At 41.2% G+C, this 23,602-nt stretch overlaps 2 protein-coding genes across 7 annotated transcripts in view; one reads left to right on the top strand and one right to left on the bottom strand.

The window, feature by feature from the left end:
• The first annotated feature begins 221 nt into the window (after positions 1–221).
• Positions 222–15,155, top strand: HHLA2 (HERV-H LTR-associating 2). 5 transcript variants are annotated; one of them, XM_052794021.1, is made up of 7 exons: positions 223–557; positions 4,942–5,038; positions 6,202–6,522; positions 7,002–7,262; positions 9,163–9,453; positions 12,059–12,144; positions 13,455–15,155. In XM_052794021.1, the coding sequence occupies exons 2-7, from the start codon at positions 4,975–4,977 to the stop codon at positions 13,482–13,484; spliced, it is 1,053 nt and encodes a 350-aa protein (XP_052649981.1). In that variant the 5' UTR covers positions 223–557; positions 4,942–4,974; the 3' UTR covers positions 13,485–15,155. The 5 variants fall into 5 exon arrangements, with proteins under 5 accessions (XP_052649977.1, XP_052649981.1, XP_052649980.1 ...); XM_052794018.1 differs by lacking the exons at positions 223–557; positions 13,455–15,155 and adding exons at positions 2,191–2,367; positions 3,488–3,578 and having other exon boundaries at positions 12,059–13,431; XM_052794017.1 differs by lacking the exon at positions 13,455–15,155 and having other exon boundaries at positions 222–557; positions 12,059–13,431.
• The window catches only part of MYH15 (myosin heavy chain 15), a 50,320-nt gene continuing 41,049 nt past the window's right edge, over positions 14,332–23,602 (bottom strand). For both annotated transcript variants that reach the window (XM_052794009.1, XM_052794010.1), the window contains exons 37-43: positions 22,158–22,361; positions 20,996–21,121; positions 19,426–19,596; positions 18,806–18,910; positions 17,569–17,664; positions 16,935–17,072; positions 14,332–14,463 (exon numbers count right to left, since the gene is read on the bottom strand). In XM_052794009.1, coding sequence (XP_052649969.1) covers positions 14,446–14,463; positions 16,935–17,072; positions 17,569–17,664; positions 18,806–18,910; positions 19,426–19,596; positions 20,996–21,121; positions 22,158–22,361 — 858 coding nt within the window. In that variant the 3' untranslated portion in view covers positions 14,332–14,445. The remainder of the gene's footprint in view (positions 14,464–16,934; positions 17,073–17,568; positions 17,665–18,805; positions 18,911–19,425; positions 19,597–20,995; positions 21,122–22,157; positions 22,362–23,602) is intronic.

The raw sequence follows: 23,602 nt of genomic DNA, 5'->3' as shown, positions 1-23,602 counted from the left end.
GCCGCGCCTCTCCGGCGCGAACCACCAATGGCGACGAGGCATGCCGGGTTCAACATCCAATCACAGCTCCACAGCGGCGTGACAGCGACAGGGACCGCCCCACTCCGGCTCTCCATACTACGCGCCGCCGCGGAGGGGGAGGGCTTGTAAAGCATCGGGCTTCGTCACTTCCGCTTGGTAACCATGGAGACGAGAGGCCGCGGCGCGGGGGAGAAGATGGCGCTGTCATTTTGCCCCTGGGCTAAGCATGGGTGGGCAGGAGCGACTCTTTCCACAATGCTGCAGCGGAAAAGGCCTCACGGTGTGGGGTGCGGCCCGCAGTCACCCTTCAACACGCGGGAGCTGTATTTCTTAAAGCTTTGCTGCTCTCCTCTGCCTGACGGGTGGCTCGACCTTGGGCTGTGCGTGCGCGTTTCCTCAGTTAAACGTTAACCCGCTTTAGTACTAAGCTGTGAAGGTGCTACACCGTGCAGGCTGAGAGGAGGCAGCAACTGTACCTGCTGATAGCGAAGCTCGTGGCCTGAGGTGCAGTACTTTACAGGTGGATGTATGAAAAAGTGAGTCCTGCGAGCAGAGGAGTTGTAGCTGGAGGTCAGCTGCAATTGCCAGCTGGAACTGCTGTGCGGTGGTGGGGAAGAGAGCGGGTGGGAAAGCTGGTTCTCCCAGGAATGCAGGAGGCACACCTCACCTGCGTACTGCTAACACCAGCTGGGGTCTTTGAGGACAGACCCCGCTTCCCTTCACGTCTTCCTGCATTTTGTTTGGTTTTTTGTAAGCCCTCTTCCCTAAAATGCTCTCTTAATGCCTGAGCACAATCCCCAAGCGGCATCACCAGTGCTGTAGAAATCACATTTCTGACGATAACTGATTTCTTCTGTTACTCAGTTACAGCTTGCAGGAGTTATCATTGAAGAGTTTGTTCAACAAAGCCAGGCAAAATAAATGGTTAAGAGAAAAAGCTTTTTAAGCCCAAAGAGGGAGAAGTGAATGCAAAAGGTGTGGAAGCTTCACACGTATAGAAACATGGTCCATGCTACATAAACAACTCCTTTCATTTATGGGACACGAATGGACTTGCACATTAAATACTTGAGTTCTGGTATGTGTAGGTGTGGCTGTGAAGGGAGCAGGAAAGAGGCAAAGTTCCACGGCTTCAGGAGAGGTGTATATTTGTTTTATTTTTTTTATATATATAAACCCTGCCTGCAAGAAACACCTGAAACAACGAGAGTCTGAATTTTTTGGCTACTTGTGAAATCAGAAGAGGTAAAAAAACCCCCAACATTCTAATAACAGCTATATGGTGTTACAAGTGTATGAGGTGGGGGAGGTGGGGAATATGGTATGTCTATATTGAGGTAAACCATAGTGTTTTTGGTCTACTTCCTCAGACAATTTTTAATGTTTAGAATGTGGGGACCTTCTTCCTTTGGGAGTACTTCTCAACAACTGAAGTATGGAGTTAGCATTTAAGTCGTAAGGGTTTCATTGGGGGGAGGCGGAGAATTAATTCTCTTTTCTACTGCGGAAAATGCCTCCTGAAGATTCAGTAGGGAAATTCTGGAAAGCTAGTATCATTGTGGCTAGTACGAGATTTTAGCAGTATGTGGTTAACATGGACTTTTTAGAACTTTACACATTTGTTTTTCTTGTTTGCTTGTTGGTAAAACTTGAAATCCTCAGGCATTTCCAGTCCTCATAAGCATGCATGCGCTTGAAATGTGTGTATGGATTGTCCAGCTTGTAGTTCACAAACAAGTTTTACCATGTCTAGTGCACACAGGTGACTCATGGGGGGTTACAAGAGTGACCCAGCCTTGAATTGCCTTGAGCCCTGTCTCTCTGCAGAGACGACTCACGGGGAGCTGTGTAGACAGCTTAGCCCTGGGTAGGCTGATAAACCCTAAACTAAACAGAGCAGTGGCTGCACCTTTCAAAGAACCAAAACCTGAACTGAGCCTTGAAATCCCTTAACAAATAGTATGCCCTGAGTCTCAATCCAACCACTATTCAGTTGCCTGAGGTAACTGGTAGCAAGGTAAAAAAAAAAAAAAACTGGAGGGTTTCAGCTTCAGTTTCAAACCACCACCTTGTGTATTCAAACAATCACAGACCAGCAAAAGAAAGGTAAGAGGAAACTCCACTCAGATATACATAATCCACTCGGGGATACGTCATAGTCCGCTCAGACATAGTCATACACACCATTCCACAAGTCAGGGGATAAAAACCCTAAGATTCAGATTGGAAACTGGGGAGTCACTTAGCCAACTATAGAGTTGGCTTGTGAAGGAGACCCTTCCCCCCGCTTGATCGGGACGCTGGTCGAGGTAGCTTCCCTGGGAGTGAGAGCCCTTACCTGGAGGGGTAAGTGAATATTGTTTATGCTTTAAGTTTGTAAACACGTGTGTGCTTGTGGTTGTCTGTGAATTGCTTGTGGTCGTAGTAGTGTACTACTCTTGCTTTTAAAATTGCAATAGTGCATTCCTCCATTGTATCTGTAAAACCTGCAATAGTGGCGTGTTAAGTCTGTAAGTGAAGTTCAATTAAATAATTTGCTTGAACCTTGCAGTTAAGTCTGCAAGTGAAGTTCAAGTTGTTTGCTTGAACCTTGCAGTTAAGTCTGCAAGTGAAGTTCAAGTTGTTTGCTTGAACCTTGCAGTTAAGTGTTTTTCCACCACAATGTGCTGTTGTTAAGTTACCTTGAAAAGGAATTAATCAGAATCCTTTTTACTAAGGAATAAATAACTTTTGTTTACAGGGTTAGGAGAATATCGCAATATGCATAGCTGTTCTCACAGTGGGTCATAGAGGAAAGTTCACTCAGCAGAGATCGATCCTGATGCCTGTATGCTAGGGGAGTGCTCTGGTCAGGGTTCACATTGAATGCAGAGTTCAGAGATGATGTAGGTCGGACATGTGGTTTGGTTACTGACTAACAGAAGAGAAAGAAAGCATGTGCCTTTTGATGTTCATTTCCTATAGTGGCCAAAGCAAGTGCAGTGTTGCCCCTACCACTACCTGAGCTGTTCAGTATGTCTTGGAAGATGTATTTCAGTGCCTTGCCTTGCTCTCAGAAACCCTGGCTGAGCCTGTGGTGGTTCAGTAGGAAATAAGTCTCCTGAAAACTAGAGCATCAGTAACTGACGTGACTACAGTGATCTTAATTCTAGTTGTGCGCTGTCTGTATAATTTCGTATTGATATTTCACTACAAAGCCTTAGGACTTGATTTCTTGGTTGTGCCATTTAGGCCTGTAACAAACAGGAAAAGCATGTTTCTTCAGTACTTTGCAGTGTGACTCTGACTATCAGCATACATATGCCTGTAAGACCCCAGACCTTCTGAAAAGACGACTGGCCAGAGCCTACGCTCCTCAGGTGTTTCTACAGACCAACAAACATTTTTCTCAGCACACTATGCTGGGAAGATCCAAAGCTAAGAACATGAAATTTTTCAGCTAACTAGTTACTGTTCTGTATTTCAGTACAGTTTTATGGAGTACAGCTAGAAGATGTGAGGCAGCCTGTGCTGTCCAGTCTTCACTCTTTGATGCAGCCCCCAAAGGCATTGCAGAGGTACTGTTGGAACCATGTTACTCTCAAAGTGTCACTGCCAATTAAACGTGACTGTCTATTAAACGTGGCAGATCAGTCACTAAAGGAAATTTAGCATTGATTGCAGTTTCTGACATTCAAACATCAAGCACAATATCTTATATCAATCAAGTTGGAAGTGATGGACAAACGAGCAAATGAGCAAAAAATCCAATAAAACATGATGTACACCACTTGCCAATGCAAGGAGAAAAGGAGGTAGATACTGGCAATTGCTGCTAACACGGAACAAAATTATATATCATAAGTGTTTGTTTTACTCTTGCATTATCTCTGTCTCAGGTTTAATATTTTGGTGCCCCTCTGTTGTTTTTTTCTCCCTAATAGAAAAGTGAGAATGCATAAAATAGTCACAGTAGTTTTACCAAAGAAATAACATGCAAAAATCCTTGGGATGTAAGATTTACATCCACCACAAATACAGCCACACAGACCAGTCAAAATTATTCATTAGTATTAAAAGAACTGGCTAGCAAGCATGGCTAAACCTGTGCTCTGTGTAAGTTAGGAATGGTACCTATAGCTGTCCTTTGGGGAGAATAAAAGGACTAGGGGAAGCTCTTTAAACACTTTTCAAGCTATTTGATTCAGGAGGTAGCTTCTCCACTGTGGTATGCTGTATTTTAGAATAGCATGCCTGGGTGGAGGAAGAGTACGGTCTGTCAGTTACAATAAGATTATTCTTTTTTTGTTGTGTGCAAGAGCTTCCAGTTCATTGTTATTTAACTGACAAACCATAAGATATGATGGGAGAACCTCCTCCCTCTTTGCTTTCCTACCCTAGACTTCCATACACACATTTTTGGAAGTTCGGATGATGCCCTTTTGATCTGGTGAAGAGTAAAGTGTGAAAAATTCTTTATATCTGCAATATTTGCAAATGCAAGCAAATTTCCCACCCAGAAAGTCAAATTTCGCAGTAATCAGTAATATATTTTAGGAAGTAGAAGACTCTGGCTTGACAAGGGACTTCTTACATCCTTTTGGAAATTGTACTTGGCCGTTTTTCCTTAGTGGCCTGTTCATGAATGATTAAGATTAATGTTCCCTAGCCCTGTAAGAATACTGTGGGTAAACACTTTCTATTTATTAAAAATGAACAGCAAGTATCAATCTGCAAGGGATTACATGGTAATGAGAGGGCCTCAACTGTTATGAAATGTATAGCATTACAGGCCAAAAATCTGGGCCAAGGCTGTGCGAACAAAAAACATCATACAAAAGCCTACAGTCCTTAATAAATTGTACAAAGGAAATTATTTAATTAGAGTCTGTATTTTACCTGCATTTAAACAGGTTTTCTCCCCTCCTATTATGTTGTCAGTTTGACATGAGTCTACCATGAACCAAAGAAGACATGAAGGGACAGAAAATACCATCTCTTCTCATCTATTTATTTCACATAGGTGCTACACTTTGGGGTAGGTTTTAGCTCTGTTTTTTATGAAAAATAATAAAGACGACAATTATTATTCATTTTTTTAATAGGGGGGAATGAATTAATTCAAACACTGTTTATTAATGGTAAAGAATCAATTTGGGGTTATGTAAAACACTTCTGAAGCAAAAGATGTCTGTTTGGAAGATGGCTGCACAGATGGCCATGGCCATTGAGCACACTGAGCACCTAAATGGTTACCTGCCAGCGTTTCTGCCCACGGCTTGGCTGCTGGAGCACGTCGTGTGACTGCTCAGCAGGCAGTAGTTGTCAGTTCATACTGAAAATGGTTTGAAGTACATTGGTTGACTTTGCACTGAGAAGACTGAGAAAAAGTCATTCGGATTGCCCTGCCAGATGAGCTGGAGAGGGCATAAAAATTTCCCAGATGACCGCTGCAGCCGGACGCTCGCTACCAGCCTAACAGGTTGTCTGGCCTTGGCCAAGAAGGTCCATACAACAATGCTGAATTATTGCAGTCAGTTTTTTAAAAAGATTAATTTAAAATTGTTCTTTTATGCCAGAAAGGCCTAAATTAAATGTTAACAGCAATTAGATGCTACCACTTGTGTGAATTAATTTTGAGGAATCCACACCTTAATTACCTCTGGGGGCTGGGACAGAGTTTCCTGATGCTGTCTGTAGTAGTGAATGTGTTTCCAGAAGTTCTGTCCTTCCTGTCAGTTGCACCATCACATCCTTTTTTCCTGTGACGGTACAACTGCTTGGCACTATGTGAGGTTATTGGTAACCCAGGCCATTGCAACACGGCACTATGAATGTTTGAGCGAGTAGCAAGCTGCAGCTCAAAAGGTTTTGAGGTTGAAGGTGTGCTTTTGGAAATGCGTTCGAAGCTCGGGTGGTAAGGTGGCGGTGTGCTGATTTGAATATGTAGGTGCTTACTCAGGATATCTGCTTAAACTGATTGTAAGTTTAAAGACTAGAGCTCTGCATTATAGTATTGATTAAACTGAATGAAGACCCTTGCTGTCCCAGAGACATGCCCCAGAAAAGCTGTGAAAGAGCCGTTGGCACGCTTGGTAGGAATGTGCTGCCTGCCACAGCATTTTTTGTCAGGGATAAGGAGGGGCAGATATACGCTTGTAGACTAAATTTAACTTATTCATTTGTACTTACGGGCTTTAGGTTTTACAGAACAGGAAACAGTAACGGGGCTGTTTTCCAAGGATTGCATCCTCCCTTGTCCTTTCCCAGCTGGGGATGATGAAGTAATTTATTGGAAGAAAGGGGAAAAAAACGTGCACAGCTACTACTACCAGAGGGATCAGCTGGAAAGGCAAGACTCATACTACAGACACAGAACACACCTTTTCCACGAGAACATTCCTAGTGGAAACGCCTCCTTGAAACTTAGTAACCTGACCTTGACTGATGAGGGCCGTTATAATTGCTATGTGGGAACAAGGCAAACTAAAACAGAAGTGGAAGTCATGCTGCATGTAAGAGGTCGGTAAGACATCAGAACTGCTTGGGTTGCGCCAGTGCAAATGGGATTACACCAACAGATTTTCTTGTGTTATTTCTCACATGGAATCAAAATCCTCCAACCCCATAGAGCACCTTTTGAGCCTGATGGTTTTATCAAGCAATTCATTCTCTCTGATGAAATGTTGTAACATGAGTTGAAAAATTACAGTGCAGGACTTGTTCTCATAACCTACTGCACTGTGATTTCTAAGGGGTAATTAGGTAGTATACTTGAGTTTTAAAACATTGTTTGGCTTCTCAGAACAGTACTGACCCTGGCATTGACAGTAAATAGTGCTATGCTTTCTTCTCACATCAAACACAGATTAAATTTTGTTCTCAGTTATGTTTATGCTCCCCAATGTTGTTTCAAAAGACCAATCACTTCAAGTTAAAAAGGATTTTAAAAGTATTAGGATTGATTTTTTAATTTTTATATATATATTTTTAATTTACAGTTTCCTCTTATTATGCACTGGAATACCAAAAGACAGACACAGAAAGGATGCTGAAGTGCTATGCCTTTCTCGCTTACCCAGCACCACGTATATCTTGGGTACAAGGCAATACATCCATCCAAGAAACATATCGGGAGGAAACCAGGGATGGAGTTCTCTATTCTCTTAGAAGTGATCAGAACATTATAAACACAGCTGATCCTTACTACTGTCATATTCATCTCCCTAATGAAGAGTGGGCTGCTGAATGGAAGATGCAAGGTAGGAATGAATGGAATTCTCTTCCTGCATTGTTACTGAATGTAACAGCTGGTTTCAGAGCCAAATTAAATACAGTATTTCTGCAGTGGGGCAACATGGATAAGGGATGGTGCAACAGGATGCACCTTCCTCTTTGAAACTTGTCTGTTACAATTACAAGGCAGCATATGTCCAAGAAGTAGGGATGAGAGGGGATAGCACACACTTTGTAAGTTAGCTTTACTCTGAAGTTTTCTTCCATATCGGTTTCACATTTCAAGAGGTGCCTAATAATCAAACTTTACACTCTATCAAGAAAAGAATGAGCTCAGACAAAATACATGGAAACCTTAGTGAACTTGTGGGTTATATGAGGGAGGTGAAAATTTGCCTGCTGCTCTAGATGCGTATGCTCCTTGCTCAGTCCATTTCCCATCTTTTGCCAGACTTTTACCAGTACCATCTGATCCTTTCATTGTACTTCTCTTCAAGTGCATTCTTAAGTGCGCGGGTTGAGTGCTGGGGGTGCATGGGAGTGGAGAGCAGCAAGCACTGTTTGCGTTTGAGCAAACAGCAGCTCATTTCCTCATAGTTAAGGAAAAACAGGGCTATGAAATTTCAACTCCGTTTTGTCCTCCTCCTGAATTTCACTGGAAATTCAGTTCAAGTAAATAACTGGTACTTTTCAACCTCTCGTGGTTTCTTAGGAAATATTTTTTAATTGGATCAAGAGCAATGCAAGAGCAATTCCCTTGTGAGATGTGTATGGCTGCTTCCATCGCCCTGATTGCCCGCTGAAATGTAGCCAGACACTTTCAGTTCCTAATCCACTGCATATGCTTCAGAAGTAGAGTGCAGTTTTTAATTTACATACAATAGCTTACAATATGGAAGGTTTCAAGTATGGCATCATTGTAGGTAACAAGTGCACTATAAGTGTCTATTTTGTTAATCTATCCTTCCGATCCACAAGAGAAAAAGGTACATTTCATTACACTTGTTTGAATTTCTCTGCATCCATCTATCCTCTCACTGCAACATTTTGAAAATATACTGCTTTCCTTTTCCTTATGTATTAGCAGTGTGGGATACAGTTTTGTTTTGTTTTGTCCTCATGGTTTTCAGCCCCACACCTCTGTTCATTCAGCCCCCCCCACAAAAACCAAGCATGGTGGTACCATGTCAAAATAATGTATTAGTTTCCCCTCCAGCAGACTGCCAGCCACCACAGCCTCCTCTGATTTTCCTTCCTTTGCAGCAGATGCCTGCTGTCAGATTGATAGTTGTGCTATGATATTAATTTGTCTTATATTAGTATTTTATACATTAGCTATTAGTTCAACTTACCTGCTCTCTCCTTCCCCTTCCTTTTTTTTTTTTTTAAGCGCTATTCATTAATTGTAAGTGTTCCACACAGACAGGTAAAGTACTTAAGTCCACCATAGCTGAAAGTTATTTCTAACTAAATACAGTCTTGTCTTCTTTTAATTAAATTATGTTGTAACAGTTTTACCCTTTTGCTTTAAATGTGCAGGTATCTGATTAGTTGCATTTTCTCTCTGCTCCCAACATGTGGAATTTCATGCTACTTTACACAGTAACTTAGACTAGGCTGAATTACTTTTATTAATGAGCCCCCTGAGTTAGAGGAGAAATAGGCAAATGAAAACAAAATTTTCGTAAGTATGGCTAATACCAATTAGATGTTTTTATTTTTTTTAATGTAAGATAGGTTTGCTTTTAAAATCTTCAGATGCTTCTAGAAGCATACTGTGATGTTTGAATATATCCAAATAGTGAAATATGTTTTTATATTTGTCCACAGTATTATTGGACTTCAGAAAAAAATCAGAAAATGTCTAAATAACCTTCACAGTATTTAAAAAAAAACTGTAGAGAGTTCTTCAATTATCTGTTTCAGACCAACTGTCTAACATGGAAGGAAGTAGCACTGCAATTCCTTGTGAATACAGCAATAACACTGCAAACACTGAAGGTTTCAGCGTTGTCTGGACCTTAAACAGAAATGCAGTGATTTCAGTCCTGGCCTCCTTCAATGGTACATCTCACTCTTACCAGCCTCGAGTCCAGATTAACCAAAATGACTTGTCACTGATGTTGCGTGATCTTACTGCAAACGACAGTGGAGAATATCTGTGTAACATTTCAACACCTCACTACACAAAACTTACTGTGAGAACTTTGCAAGTTGGTAAGTTGCTGCTCTTTCCATTTTGGAGGATGGGGACCAGTGAGGGGAATGCAGGGCCAAAGGGTCAATCAGAAATCTGTAAAATATTGAGAAAAATCACCTTCTATAATTAGTACAGGTGGGTAGAAGAGATATTTTATTATTTTTGTCCCAAGAAAAAAAAGTTACCTAAGATGTATTTATTTAAAGACTTGAATTTTCTTTCTTTCAATTTGCAGCTTGTTGTGGCAAAGGTCTCAAAATCGGTGGCTGCCCTCAGTTGCCACTGACTGTCCCCAGAGCTAAGGGTACAGGGAAACTCTCAAAATCATGTCCTAAATGCTCTGCTAACAGCAAATATGGTCTTTAAATGTAGCAGGGAGATGAAGAGAAGCCCAAAGATGTGGTATAAATTTGCCTGCAGAAGAAACCTTGTTGATGAGAACACACAGTTGTTATTTTCAAAGCCTTAATTCTACACAGCAGGTCTTTTTTAGACCTGGGGATATATATGTTTATATGCATGCCTGCGTTTTTATGAACTGTAGTAAATTTCCAGCTCTGAACTCTAAGTTACAGTTATTTCATTGTCTCCAGTTTCAAGGAAGCTTACTGATTAACTTTTCTATCTATTGAAAACTCTTACCGAAGGTTAAAAAAATTTACACCAGCTTTCTACAATTATAGTGCAAACAAATTATAGGTTTGTTCAAAAATAGTATGCTGTTTGGGATGCAGCCTCCTTAAATCTCAGTCCAAAGAGAGGAGAAAAAAACCCATTCAAACAGTATCACATAGGCATTATATACAATTAAATACAATCACCTAAAAGACTGAGAACTAATATAGGACACCTCATTTGTTTTTGTTTTTGAGAAGAGGAGAACTTGAAGCAGCCAGTAGGACATAAAAATCAGGGGCAACATAGCAGAAATGGGGCTAGAATAAGTGATAACAACTGCATATTTTTGTCTTCCTTTCTCCACCCTCCCCCATGATAACTTAATTTCAGTCTGAAATCTTGATGTAGGGTTATTTTAAATGCTATATGCAACCTGAAGGAGGAGATTTAGATTAAAGAAAACAGTTAAGTCAGATAAACATACTTCCTTGCAGCTCAAATTCCAGCATGATCTTCCTTATCCTGTAAACCTAATGTTGTGCCTCTGAAGTGGAGAGTATTGAACACCTCCAAGGAGTTACACACTTAACTGATGGTCCTAATTTATGTGCACAAGTCCATCAGTCTCCCTGTACATTTACTGGAGACACACGCACCTGTTCAGTCCAAATGTGATCTGGATCAGCCTCTACAAATGCCTTTCTCTAGCTACTCTCTGCGGATGGATCTTACGGTAGCCATAGGTGATACAAATTGCCTCTTTAGTGGCTAAATTACTGTGCCGCTCACAGAATTTTCCTACTCGTGGACCAGAAATACATTATACAGAACAGAGATGACACTTACCAGAGACATTAGCATCTTTGTGGCAGCAGAGGCTGAAAGCAGATAAGCAGATAGAGACAGCAGGGCATAAGGGAACGAGCTAGATCAGTATGTTGGATAGTGGTCATAGCACAGCAGCTGCTCAACCATCAGAAAGATTTCCAAGTGACACTGAAAAGGAGACTTTTAAGGGGAAAAGTGAGATGAATTTGCAATCATTTCAGAGGCCTTCTCCAGTGTAAAGAAAGGCCACAGCTTAAAGCTGCTCTACCAAAGGAACTGACAAGATGTAACTATAGGTCTACGTGTGGGGACAGAGCCAAGCTAAAGGCAATGACTAGATTAAATGCTCTGTTTTGGCAGTTCTCATTTTTTAACTGTTTGCCAGACATCCATAGGTTGTTCCCAGAGGAGTGTAGAATTTTTCAAATTCTTTGGATGAGATGCAGCAGTGGAAAGGAAGCCTGAAGTAGAATAACTGTACTTAAAGGAATGAGTCCTCCTGGTCTGAGTGTTCTCACATTGAAATTGGCTGGAGTAACGAGATGCTTGGTGCCGTGCAGAGGTTTCTGCTAGACGGGCTCTTATCTCCAGTGGAAACTGTTGTTAAAACCCACCTCAGGATCTGCTGCTTCTTGTGCCCACCTGGATTATATGGTTGCATCATGAAGTTGGGAAATGTTTTAGATGAAAGTTGCAAAGGTTTTGTAACAGAAATCATGAAATCTATGGTCTGGGCCGGATAACACTTACGGAGTTGTTCTACTGGAAGTCAGCAGCACCATTAATGGCACCAAGCACTGTACCTGGGGGCAGCGTTTACCATACTGGGCACTTGATTGTTTTTAAATGGGACTTGTATTAAGAAGTTGTCAAATCATATTACATGAGCACACATGGAATTTTGTATCAGCACAATTAAGTAAAATAATCTGCTTTTAGCTATTGACACAAGTCATTAAAGTATCACTTTAAAGTCTTATAGTATGGGTCAAGTAACTTGAACATTCATGTATTAGTAGCATTAAGAACAACCTGAGACATTCTCCCTAAATCATAGCTTTTAGATTATAAATAAGAGAAAAAACATCGCTTTGATATACTTATTGAACAGTAGTGAACATTAATTTGTGATATAAAGCACTTCTGTTAAACTTTTTGGAATTTCTATTTTTAAAGAAAATGCAGGTAATACTGGGAAAATTGTGCTAGGAGTGATCGCTGCAGTGGTGGGAGCAGGAAACTGTTTCTTGCTCTGGTTCAAGGTACGTACAATCACTAGGGAATTTATTTTTAAAGGCACTATTAAGCTTAAATCCAGACCTTGAATGTTTAACCAAAACATAAATTTGATTTTCATGGGTTAAATATACAATGAAGGAAAACGTAGGATGATAAGTCTCAGCATAAATAAATTGTCCTTGTTCTTGCTATTTTCTATGTCCAGAAGGCCCTCCTTGGTACATCTATGCAATAGTATTTTGGTTGTAACAATGTTAACATGCCCTTCTCTTGACCAGATGCTCTCCTGTGCCCTACAGAAAGATGAAAAATTCACAAATACTTTCTGATAACTTGCTTTAAAAACAAACTGGTTAATTTTTCTCGCTTGTGTTTAAGACCAAAAAAACCCCCCAACCAAAGCATGAAGTCCCTCAAGCAATACACATACCTAGTCTTCAGTAGGGCCCAAATTACTATTTCAATTATATCCAATGGCAAAGCTCACCAAAACTTCAGTGTGAAAAATTATACTAATTGCTTTGTTTAGGAGACTGTTCTAACCATATGATCCCTGATCTCATCTCTCTACACATCTCTCCCATTTACTGGAGTACAGCATCTTCTAGTGAATGCATTTTATTCTCGTGCATTTGTAATAGGCTGTCTCTCTCTTAGAATATTCTGTCTCCTTCCTCTGCATTTGTGGTGAGTATCCTTAAAAAAATGAACTTCATCTCTTAGTCCTTAGGGTACATCTTTCTGTGTCTGACAGAAATATCCATGGGCATATCCATGGAGAGATATAACTTTGAACTCCCTGGGCCTTAAGATTTTGTCACAGCCTGAATTTGGTAAGCTTCAGGAGACATTTTACAATGGTTACTGTGAGGTTTGACAAGAACACACCAGAAAGAAACTCTAAAATGATTGAGTCTTAGTCTTTCTTAATTTTTCTCTCACTTAAAGATTCACTTGCGTGCTTCTTACTAGTCAATTTTAATGCTAACATGCTTTAGAGATGATAACATACTTTTGATATGCAGCTGCTTAATTTAGAGAATTTGAGCAAGATTCATTTATCTTGGGACCTGTTGAGACTTTTACCATATCATAATCAGAGGAAGTGGAACAGTTTACAGGTTAACTCAGCTTCAATTACATTGATGGAGGACTAGATGGAAGAAACAGGAATGTTTCTGCACTGTTATGTGGATGTTTATTTTACTCAGCTAATGTTAAAATGGAAAATACTGACTTACTTATCTTTATAGTGAGTGTGTCTTGTTCTGTTCCCACTAGAGGATTAATTTTACAAATCAGTAGTTCTTACAAACATTTTTGTTTTGACTAGAAATGCAGAAGAAGAGAAGAAATCATATGAGCACCTTGACATACCAGAAGAAAATCCCTCTCTGCACACACAGATGCTACTGAGATTGCTGCTGAAAAGAACAAAGAGTTCCTTCACCTTCCCCATTGAGTTATACTAAGAGCCACATGGAAATGTGATTATCTGAGCAACAGTAACAAACAACTGAACTGGTAGGAAAAAAAAAAAAAAAGTCAATTGACACTTGTATGTGAGGAGTCGGCATGAAAAATTGGAACTTGGATGTCCTAAAGGGACAATGAAAAAGTTTCCGCAGAAGATTCGGTTTTGAGGGATTTTTTTTTTTTTTTCAGTATGAGGGAAGGAGGAGGCTTACTGTCTTGCACTTAATTTAGTATTTTAATTTCAAGCAAAGACAACTTCCCTGTTTAAAAGTGGAAAAGATCTAAGAGAACACCCTATTTCTGAGCCACAGGCAGTCCTGATGGGACATGTCCCTCCACAGCATCTCCTATGTCTCTCCTGCAGCAAAAGTCTTTTGGCTTGTAGTAGTGGAAGCTTCTGAACTGACTGTTCATATGAAAAAGTTTACTTTCTGCTTTCCTACAAAAGTCATACAGACTGACTGGCAGGACAGATGGAAGCTGGGTTATCCCAGCTTTAAGGGCTGTCCCCCTGCACAGGTTTAATCTGTGCTGCTTTAACAATCTGCACATGAAATACACGAGACTGTGAAGCATGACTGGATTTGCCCTTGGTTTTGATTTTGTCAGAGATCTGCCAATTAGGATTTGTTCCAATATAATGAAGTGGGCTGTTGGCAAGATGTAATCTTTTATTGATCCCTGAGGCTTGGCAAAAAGAAAAAAGAAATGAATGGAATACACTATACAGTCTCTTTGGATTTTCACTTGATGTTTATTTCTGTAAGGGCTTATTTTTTTCTACATCTGCTTTCAGTTGTGCCTGATTATATCAAGCATCTTCTCATATCTGTTAGCTTCAGCTGTACTTATTCCTCTTCATGAACCTGAAATGCAATTGAGATAGTATACAACTGTTAAAAATGTTGGGGAGGTTTTAGAGTAAGTTCACAAGCAAATGACAAAAGCTTCTCCTCCCTGGTATTACCAGTTTGTATCTGAAATAGACTAGCACCGATCTAGCCAACCTTTGCCATCTTACTTTAACAATACAGGTTTCTTGTCCTCATGCTAGAGTATATATCCCTTTGATAGCAGATGACTTCTATACAATTCTGTTTCAACAGATGGTGGTGTTCTGAATCACACACACTTCCCAGAGTTTCCAGGAACATGGGTGCTAGTAGCAGTAGACAAGGTATTTCTAATGCTACATGGTTAAAGTAGTCTCTCCAGTGCCTTTCTCTCCCCAAAGGAGATGGGTCATGACTTTTGGGACAGCACTCGCTGCCTGAACATGTTTCCTGGCAGCTACTGCCGTTACTGCCACAAGTCCCTTTTTGTGGAGATGACACCTTTGCATGTACCGTTGAGCTCATCTTTTGACAGCGCACTACTCTGCTATGAACCAGAGCTGGAATAGGTGTTAGCAAACTAGCATCTGACTAATAAAAAAAGGCATCCATTTTTCTGTGACTGTTGCATATTTAAGGCAGAAAGAGGGTACTAGTAAGACACAGGGAATAAATAGCACTCTTAACAGTATTTAAAAAAATAAATTACTCTTATGGTTTACCTATTTCAGTGTCTGTGATGCCATGGCTTTGTGAACTTACATGGGTTTTCATTTTTTTTTGTAGGGCTGGAATAATTTAAAGAATGTCCTGGTTTCAGCTGGGATAGAGTTAACTGTCTTCCTAGTAGCTGGTACAGTGCTATGTTTTGAGTTCAGAGCGAAGAATGTTGATAACACTGATGTTTTCAGTTGTTGCTCAGTAGTGTTTAGACTAATGTCAAGGATTTTTCAGCTTCTCATGCCCAGCCAGCGAGAAAGCTGGAGGGGCACAAGAAGTTGGCACAGGACACAGCCAGGGCACCTGACCCAAACTGGCCAACGGTGTATTCCATACCATGTGACGTCCCATCCAGTACAGAAACGGGGAAGTGGGGGGCAGGGATTCGCCGCTCGGGGGACTGGCTGGGTGTCGGTCGGCGGGTGGTGAGCAATTGCACTGCGTATCATTTGTACATTCCAATCCTTTCATTATTGCTGTTGTCATTTTATTAGTGTTATCATTATCATTATTAGTTTCTTCTTTTCTGTTCTATTAAACCGTTCTTATCTCAACCCACGGGTTTTGCTTCTTTTCCCGATTTTCTCCCCCATCCCACTGGGTGGGGGGGAGTGAGTGAGCGGCTGCGTGGTGTTTAGTTGCTGGCTGGGGTTAAACCACGACAAGAAAAATATGTGGAAATTTTTTAATCTGAAAAGCTGCAAAACTTCTTTTAAGCTTCAGTTACAGTAGTGCTTCCATCATACATAAATGTGTGAGAGACCAGATCTTCATGCAGTTTTAATGTAGCTCTGCTCTAGACAGCGGAGCTACAGTCATTTATAGCAGTAAAAGGTGACTTTATTAGTCCAATATGAAAGCAGAAACTGGAGTGTTTCCTTGCACAGAATGGTGGATACAGAAGAGAGAAGGAGGGTGTTGGGATCAAGTGTGATAAAAATACCAAAATTATACAGAATTTTTTTCTTCCCCCCACTCTTTCTTAACTCAGGAGCTGTCACCCCCATAAAACTTATATGATGTTAAGCATGGCATTTTATGTTTCATTTGCAAATGAAATAAATAGATAAAGCAAAGACCCAGCTCCTCTTACTATCATTCCCACAAATAACAACCCCACTCTTTGCTTGCCTTGTGGCAACCAGGGCAAGTTAGGTAAGCAAAGGCTTGCTTTCAGTTCCAGACCAAGTTCTTGGGCACCTTTTAGTTTCATCAATATTATTGTACTACCGTCCTGCTCAAGTGCAAAACACCACAAATATGTTTCTAATTACTAATGAGTTCCCAGCACCTAAGTGGCTAATCAGTAATATTTTCTTTTTATCCAGCTCTTCAAATCAATAGAAGTTCATTGAAAGAGCAATGTTAAAATATCTGGCAACCGCTAGTGCAGTAATCCCTGGGCTGTATTACATACATAGAAATCTACATCATCAGAGGGAGAAAAAGATGGAGCTTTTTAATATCCCTTGAAAAAAAAAAAAAAACACAACAAAAAACCAAAACCCCAAATCACCAGGTCTGGAAACTTCTGGCTGCTGACCACAGAGGTTAAAGGACAACATCAAGAGGACAGAGAATTCATTTTGCCTAAGCATCAGATTGCTGTCCTAAAGGCTTGCCTTAATGTTAATGTAAAGGGCAGACTGAAACTAAAAAATTCAGTAAACAAGAATTTTTTCTAGTCCATGCTACTTTAAGAGATGTAACAGATCTTCCTGCATACACAGCATCCACTACTGTGTATTAAACAGTCACATTTACCCCATACGGTATAACTGTACCTTTTTCATGCCAATGTCTCTTGACTTGCTCCTCAGCTTATTAACCTGAGATTCAGCTATTTCAGCCCTTTCTTCAGCATCATCCAGATCATGTTGCTGTTTTCTGTACTTCGAAAGGTACAGATTGGCTTGGGCTTCCTGGCGAGAGAAAACAGAGCAGCTGATTTCCTCCTGCCCACGTGAAACAAAGCTTTCCATTTCAAGCAGGATGGAAAGTGCTCAGCATGACTAGGTAACAGCTGTATGGGAACCACTTGCCTCCTGGAGAACTGAGATTGTTGTTTTATAGAGTTGATGTTTCCAGTGGCACTCTACATGTTAAGTGAACTGGGAGGCTCTCAATATGCCTTCTGAGGGACGAAGAGGAAAGTCTTTCCTGTTCCTTCCCTTCCCCCCTTCCCTTGCAAATTATACTGCAGTCTTAAGATAAAATTGAATACCTTTTCTTAAATACAATCAACACATATGCTACGTATTTTAATCTATATTATAAATACATTTATACATACAGGTTTTATATGAATATAAATGCAAATATTAACACACACAAAAAAAATGTGTATTTGTACTAAAAGCTTTGTGGGTTTAGGACAATAAATTTCTCAAAGGTAAAAAGTCCCACATAGTTACTTACAGCTTCCTCTGCTTGGTGCTTGTAGCTCTTCACTTTCAATTGTAGCTTGTCAATCAGGTCCTGCATCCTGGCCAGATTCTTCTTATCTTCTTCTGACTGCATCAAAACACCATTAATTGGATTGCCAGTGTAAAAAGGCCTAAAGCATCTCCCACAATGAAATAGGTATGGCTGCCATATATATAATTTTAGAAACACGTAGTTCAAAATACAAACAAGCAGTATTGTGATCACCCTGTGTATAGAGGAGAAAAATTTCTATAGGTTGATTGAAGATGTATGTAAGCCTGGAGGCTGAGGACTAAAAGAAAGTAGCCTCCCCATTTATATATATATGTAAATATATATATGTATACACATACATATATATGTGCACACACTTTCAGAAGTATACACATAAACACACACAGAGTTCCTTGCTCAGGGATGAGGAGCACGCTTGTCATTACACAGTGTGTCATTATTGAGTGAAACAGACCTATATGTAATTTCCATATTTAGAAATCTTGTTTGGAGGCATTTCTGGTAAAAGGAGCCAGGTTTAAGCTGTCGCAGTCCACAAGCAGAAGGACGAGCTAATTCTGTCTGCCTGTGCTGGAGCACTGTATTCTAGGAAAACAACCTTCAGCCTCCGCATACAAAAGTCAGAGTAAAACAACAGGTAGGAGGCTAAATAATCTCCTAAAGCAGATGGATGGGATTATCTTCTTAAGAATGCTGTTGAAAGCAAAAGGATCAGTGCTCTGTGCTGAAGACCTTTTTCAAAAGGCAAGCAGCAACAGTAGCTGTTAGCAAACCTGTGGGAGGTTCACAACTAGACCTCACTGCTCAACAATAGGTGACAGAGCCCTGGGACTGGGTAACGCTACACTGAGTGATGCATTAGAGTCAACTGAATCCTTCTGGCTCTTTTTTGCAACATCAGCACAGCTGAGAGACAGCTGGCCTCTGTCTTCTCTTGCAGTGTGAATAGTCATCTAAGCCTGCTCCATATTAATACTGTGCTAAAACTGTCCAAATCCCAGCAACACAGGCTTTCTAACGTTAGTCACAATGAGTCAAGCAAGATGATGGTAGCCCTAGGGAGATGTTCCTCCTATCCCTAAAGCTTCCTACAATCAGAAAGCTCTGGGTAATGCCATCCTTCATCCTTCACTGAAACATTGAGGCAACTTATGACACTGGGAGAACACATTCATTTCCAGGGACCTAGTGGTTACTAGAGTCCTCAGCATACCTGATAAGTCAGCTCTTTTATGCGCCTCTCAAACTTGCGGGCTCCTTTTTGGGCATCTGAATTGCGACGGAGTTCAGTCTCGAGTTCATTCTCCAGTTCACGAACCTGCAAAAAAAGGAAAACCCCGTGCCATTATACTGCTACATCTATATAAAGCAGCAGACAATCTGATTCAGTTCAAGAGATGCTAATTTCTTCAGCATCTCCATAGAGTCAAATTTCAGACACAGATAAAAATGTCACCTTTCCATTCTGCTTTTTCATAAATGTATTTGAGCTGCACCAGCAGTCAAAGGTGCAGACATATGCAAAGGCCAAAAAAGTTTAACTGAAGCAAGCATTGGAGAGGCTTTTGCTGGTTTTCGATGTTGGGGATTTTTTTAATTCTTTTTTTAGTTAAGGGCTTGGTCATCTGCTGTGCTACCACAGCTCATTGTAGCTGGATGATGAAGGGGAAGCTTGCCTCCCAGAACTGCTCACCTGCATTTTGTGAAACAGAGGGAAGTGTTCATAGTATCCCTTATTGGCCTCTGTGAACTTATCAGGCAGCCCTAAGGCACCTATGTGGTTCCCGTTCTGTAAGCAGGAGACAGTGGTCTGAAGCTGGATCACAAACTTACCCTGGATTCCAGTTTCTGGATCTGCTTCTTGCCACCTTTCAGGGCTATTTGTTCTGCTTCATCCAGTCGCTTCTGGAGGTCTTTAATGGTTTGCTCCATGTTCTTCTTCATTCTCTCTAAGTGAGCACTAGTATCCTGCTCCTTTTTAAGCTCCTCAGCCATCATTGCTGCCTGAAAAACAACCACATTTTACAGCAGCTCTCTTATGCTATTGGATTATGTCTCAGAAGAAATCATGGAAGATCGGTCTTGGATTATCCCGTTTGGATCATTTCACTGTACCCAAAGCTCCAGAGAATATCTTGTGTGTGTGTATCTTGCCTGCACAGAGAAAATCCAAGGACAGAATAGCTTTGGAGGCCTTTTTTTCCTCCCTATTCTAATGCTGTGATTTTGGATCCCCCCCTGCCTTTTTTTTTTTTTTTTTTTTAAGTATCTGTGCTTTATCATGTCCTCATTTATAAAGCCTACAAGTAAGCCTGTGCCATTCACTACAGACGTTTTACGTAGAACTTATTAAAAATCTAATCTTGGTGTTTGAAGCTCTTGGAAGGTAGTAGCTTAAAACAAATGGCAGACAAATTTCCCGGCACAGCCATAGACAAGAGCTGCCTGAGTTGCTGTAACAGCAGAGCACTTTCTGCAGTCTGTGCTGGGATAGAAAGCTCAGTCTCAACGTCTTACATAGTCTCTGGCCGTTCTGTAAGACAGGTAACAAGGGTGCCAATTAGTAAATTCCTGCTTTGATGTTTGTGCCTGCCACCAAGAGCCATTTACAGATTTTGTACCCATCACTGAGCAGTCATCAGAAGACAGCAGTCATTGCAGTCCAGGCTGGAGCTGAATCAAGGACAATCAGCATCTTCTCTCCGGCAGGCAGTAATAGTGCTGTCAGCTGAGAAGCAGTAAAGACCATGGTACAGGAATAGCTTTGTCCAGGCACTGCAGACACGTAACTCACAGAAACCTCCAGTCCTAGCTTTCATTTTATCTGTTGGTACGATGCAATACATCAGCTGAACTCTGAAGACATGGATTTCTCCAGGTCTGTGGGAAATTAAACTATACCTGCCCAAATTATGTCTTCCTTAGAGGAAGAATGTATTCCGTGTCTCCTCCTGGGATCTTAGTCCTCCTGTTTTTCGAATAGGCACCTAGATCTAGGATACCCTGTTTGGGATTGCGTAATTTTCTTTCTCACATCGGATTCTATGTACACCAGGAGACCAGTTAGCACTAGTTGAGTCTGAATTGGTTTAGCTTATCCAGGTGTATGATTTACCCGATTCAAAGGTGACATGACCTGAAACTTTGAGGATCAGTGGAAACTGCATTCCTGGGGCAAAAAGAAGCCCAACAAAACAACCAAAACCAAACCCCAAACATCAGGAAGAAGTCCTTCCTCTCTTTTTACCTCTAGCCTGGTTTTTTTTGTAGTTTCATCAGTTATCTCCAGATAACTGTGGAGTGCTTTGTAGCAAGCACAGAAATGGCAACTTGGGAAATACTTTCTTGGTTCTCCTAAGACATTGCAGTACTGAAAAGAAGTGAGCAGAGTCAGCCTACTTACATCTGTGATTGCTTTCTTGGCTTTTTCCTCTGCGTTCCGGCACTCCTGGATTGATTCCTCCACTTCATTCTGCATCTGGGAAATGTCACCCTCCAGCTTCTTCTTTTGATTGATCAGGCTTGTGTTCTTTTATTAAGTTTTCCCCAAAAGAACAGTGGAAAAGGAGGAAAAGTGATGATTAGAGACGTAACTTCTCTAAATACCATAGCACACCAAGGCTTACTGATTTTTGCATCTTCTGGATTACAGAAGTATTTGGGAAGGGAGACCCAGGTATGTGGTAAGGGCTGGCCTTTACTACATAGCCTAGCTTGAGACTGAGGAAATATTAAAAATACTCTCAAAGCTGTAAATATTCAGCTTTTGATTCAGATAAAATAATAAGCCAGAGGCTGAAATAGAAGAATGAATAAGGCAGTTCATCCTGGAAAACTAAAGATCCATAATCAGTTAGTCAATGACGTGATTAAAACAGAAGCCCCATGTCATCAATGTGCTGGAGGAAACATTGCAAAACATTGCCAGCCTGTAGCACGTTTTCATTTCGTTCTGACCATTATTTGGTGAAAAGAAGATCTGGTTTTGTAGCAAAACTGCTGGCGCGTCAGGACACGCCCCTCCATGACCCTGTAAATACTGCAGTGTCCATCATGACAAAGTCCAAAGGCCTATCTTAATGAAGACCTGTGATGTGGCAGAGAGCACTTTGCTGCGGGGTGGTTTCCTGCCCTGCACAATACACCTATTTTTAGACCCAGCCTCTACAGTCTTCATTGCTGAGTAACATCAGCGACCTGCGCAAAAGCATCACCTGCGTCGCTTCTCCAAAGAAATGCCTCGCCATCCCAGCCATGGCTTAACTAAAGCAGGAAACTGGTTTTACAGCACGGAAGAAGGAAAGAAATCAAATTTACTCTTGTTATCTTCCATCATTGCTTTTTCTGGGAACTGTTTAAAGCAGTTGGCTGAATCATCAATTCCAGCTAACTTGAAGGGAGTGAGGTGGCATATCTAGAGAGTGACTTACTTCCTCTCCTCATTTTCTCCCTTGAAGGAGGGCAGGGTGTGTCTGACTTATGATGGTCATGGACAAACACTGTCAGTGCTTAATAGGCAAGGCTCAGTTTAACCCAGAGAGGGAGAGAGCACAGAAAAAGCCAACCTGAGTGTGAAGCAGGTTCACACGTTCAGTGGCTTCCAGCAGTTCATGCTCTGCCAGCTTCCTTGCCCGTTCTGTCTGGTCCAGCAAAGCCCTCAGCTCATCCAGCTCTGACTGGAGAAGATTGTTCCTCCTGTCAGAGACCGCCAGCTGCTCCTTCAGATCTTCATTCATGTGTCCCGAGTCATCCAGTTGCACCTGAAGCTCCTATAACAAAACAGATGTTTTTTTACCAGTGCAACTTCATGTCAAGCCACTGCGCTTACATAAGAGGACCTCAGATTGCAGAAGTTGCCATGGGGCCCACCCCAACAATTTCAGCGCTGCTTTATTGGAGAAGGGCTTCTTCCACACTGTAAGCTGAATAGCTTTTGTGTTATGTGATGCAACGGGGAAAAAACCTGTGTGTTCAAATCTGTAAGAGCTTGCAGTTCTGCCCAAGGCAGAACTAGCTGCTTAGGCATGGGAGAGGTGGTGACTTAAGAGGTGTCTTAGCAAAGCACTTTGTCCTGGTTTCAGCTGGGATAGAGTTAACTGTCTTCCTAGTAGCTGGTACAGTGCTATGTTTTGAGTTCAGTATGCGAAGAATGTTGATAACACTGATGTTTTCAGTTGTTGCTAAGTAGTGTTTAGTCTAAAGTCAAGGATTTTTCAGCTTCTCATGCCCAGCCAGTGAGAAAGCTGGAGGGGCACAAGAAGTTGGCACAGGACACAGCCAGGGCACCTGACCCAAACTGGCCAACGGGGTATTCCATACCATGTGATGTCCCATCTAGTATAGGAACTGGGAAGTGGGAGCAGGGAATCGCTGCTCGGGGGACTGGCTGGGTGTCGATCAGCGGGTGGTGAGCAATTGCACTGCGCATCATTTGTACATTCCAATCCTTTCATTATTACTGTTGTCATTTTATTAGTGTTATCATTATCATTATTAGTTTCTTCTTTTCTGTTCTATTAAACCGTTCTTATCTCAACCCATGGGTTTTGCTTCTTTTCCCGATTTTCTCCCCCATCCCACTGAATGGGGGGGAGTGAGTGAGCGGCTGCGTGGTGTTTAGTTGCTGGCTGGGGTTAAACCACGACACACTTTTTTTTTTTTTAAGCTATTACAAATGTTGAAGCAAACAACAAAGCTGAATATACACACGCTTCCTGTACTCCAGCCAACTGACTTGCTCTCCACATTTAAAGGACTTGCAATCTCACAAGAAAATCATAGATTTGCAGTTCCTCATGCTGTAGCCTTCTGCCCCTGCAGGAGGCTGTAGCCAGCAAGGGTTTTATGACTGGATCTCAACCAGCTTGTATGCAAGTCTTGGAAGAAATCCATATTTCAGTATTCTCTTACACCAGATGTGATCACTAAGGGCTTTCCCTGCACATCCTTGGGAGTAGTTTCTCTCTTAATTATCATCACCATTGCTGTTTTGCTCTGTGCTAATGAAACC

Source organism: Harpia harpyja, chromosome 8, assembly GCF_026419915.1.
Source record: "Harpia harpyja isolate bHarHar1 chromosome 8, bHarHar1 primary haplotype, whole genome shotgun sequence".
Classification (NCBI taxonomy): domain Eukaryota; kingdom Metazoa; phylum Chordata; class Aves; order Accipitriformes; family Accipitridae; genus Harpia; species Harpia harpyja.
Note: the sequence above shows the minus strand (reverse complement) of the source record. Positions and strands in the feature narration are given on the sequence as shown.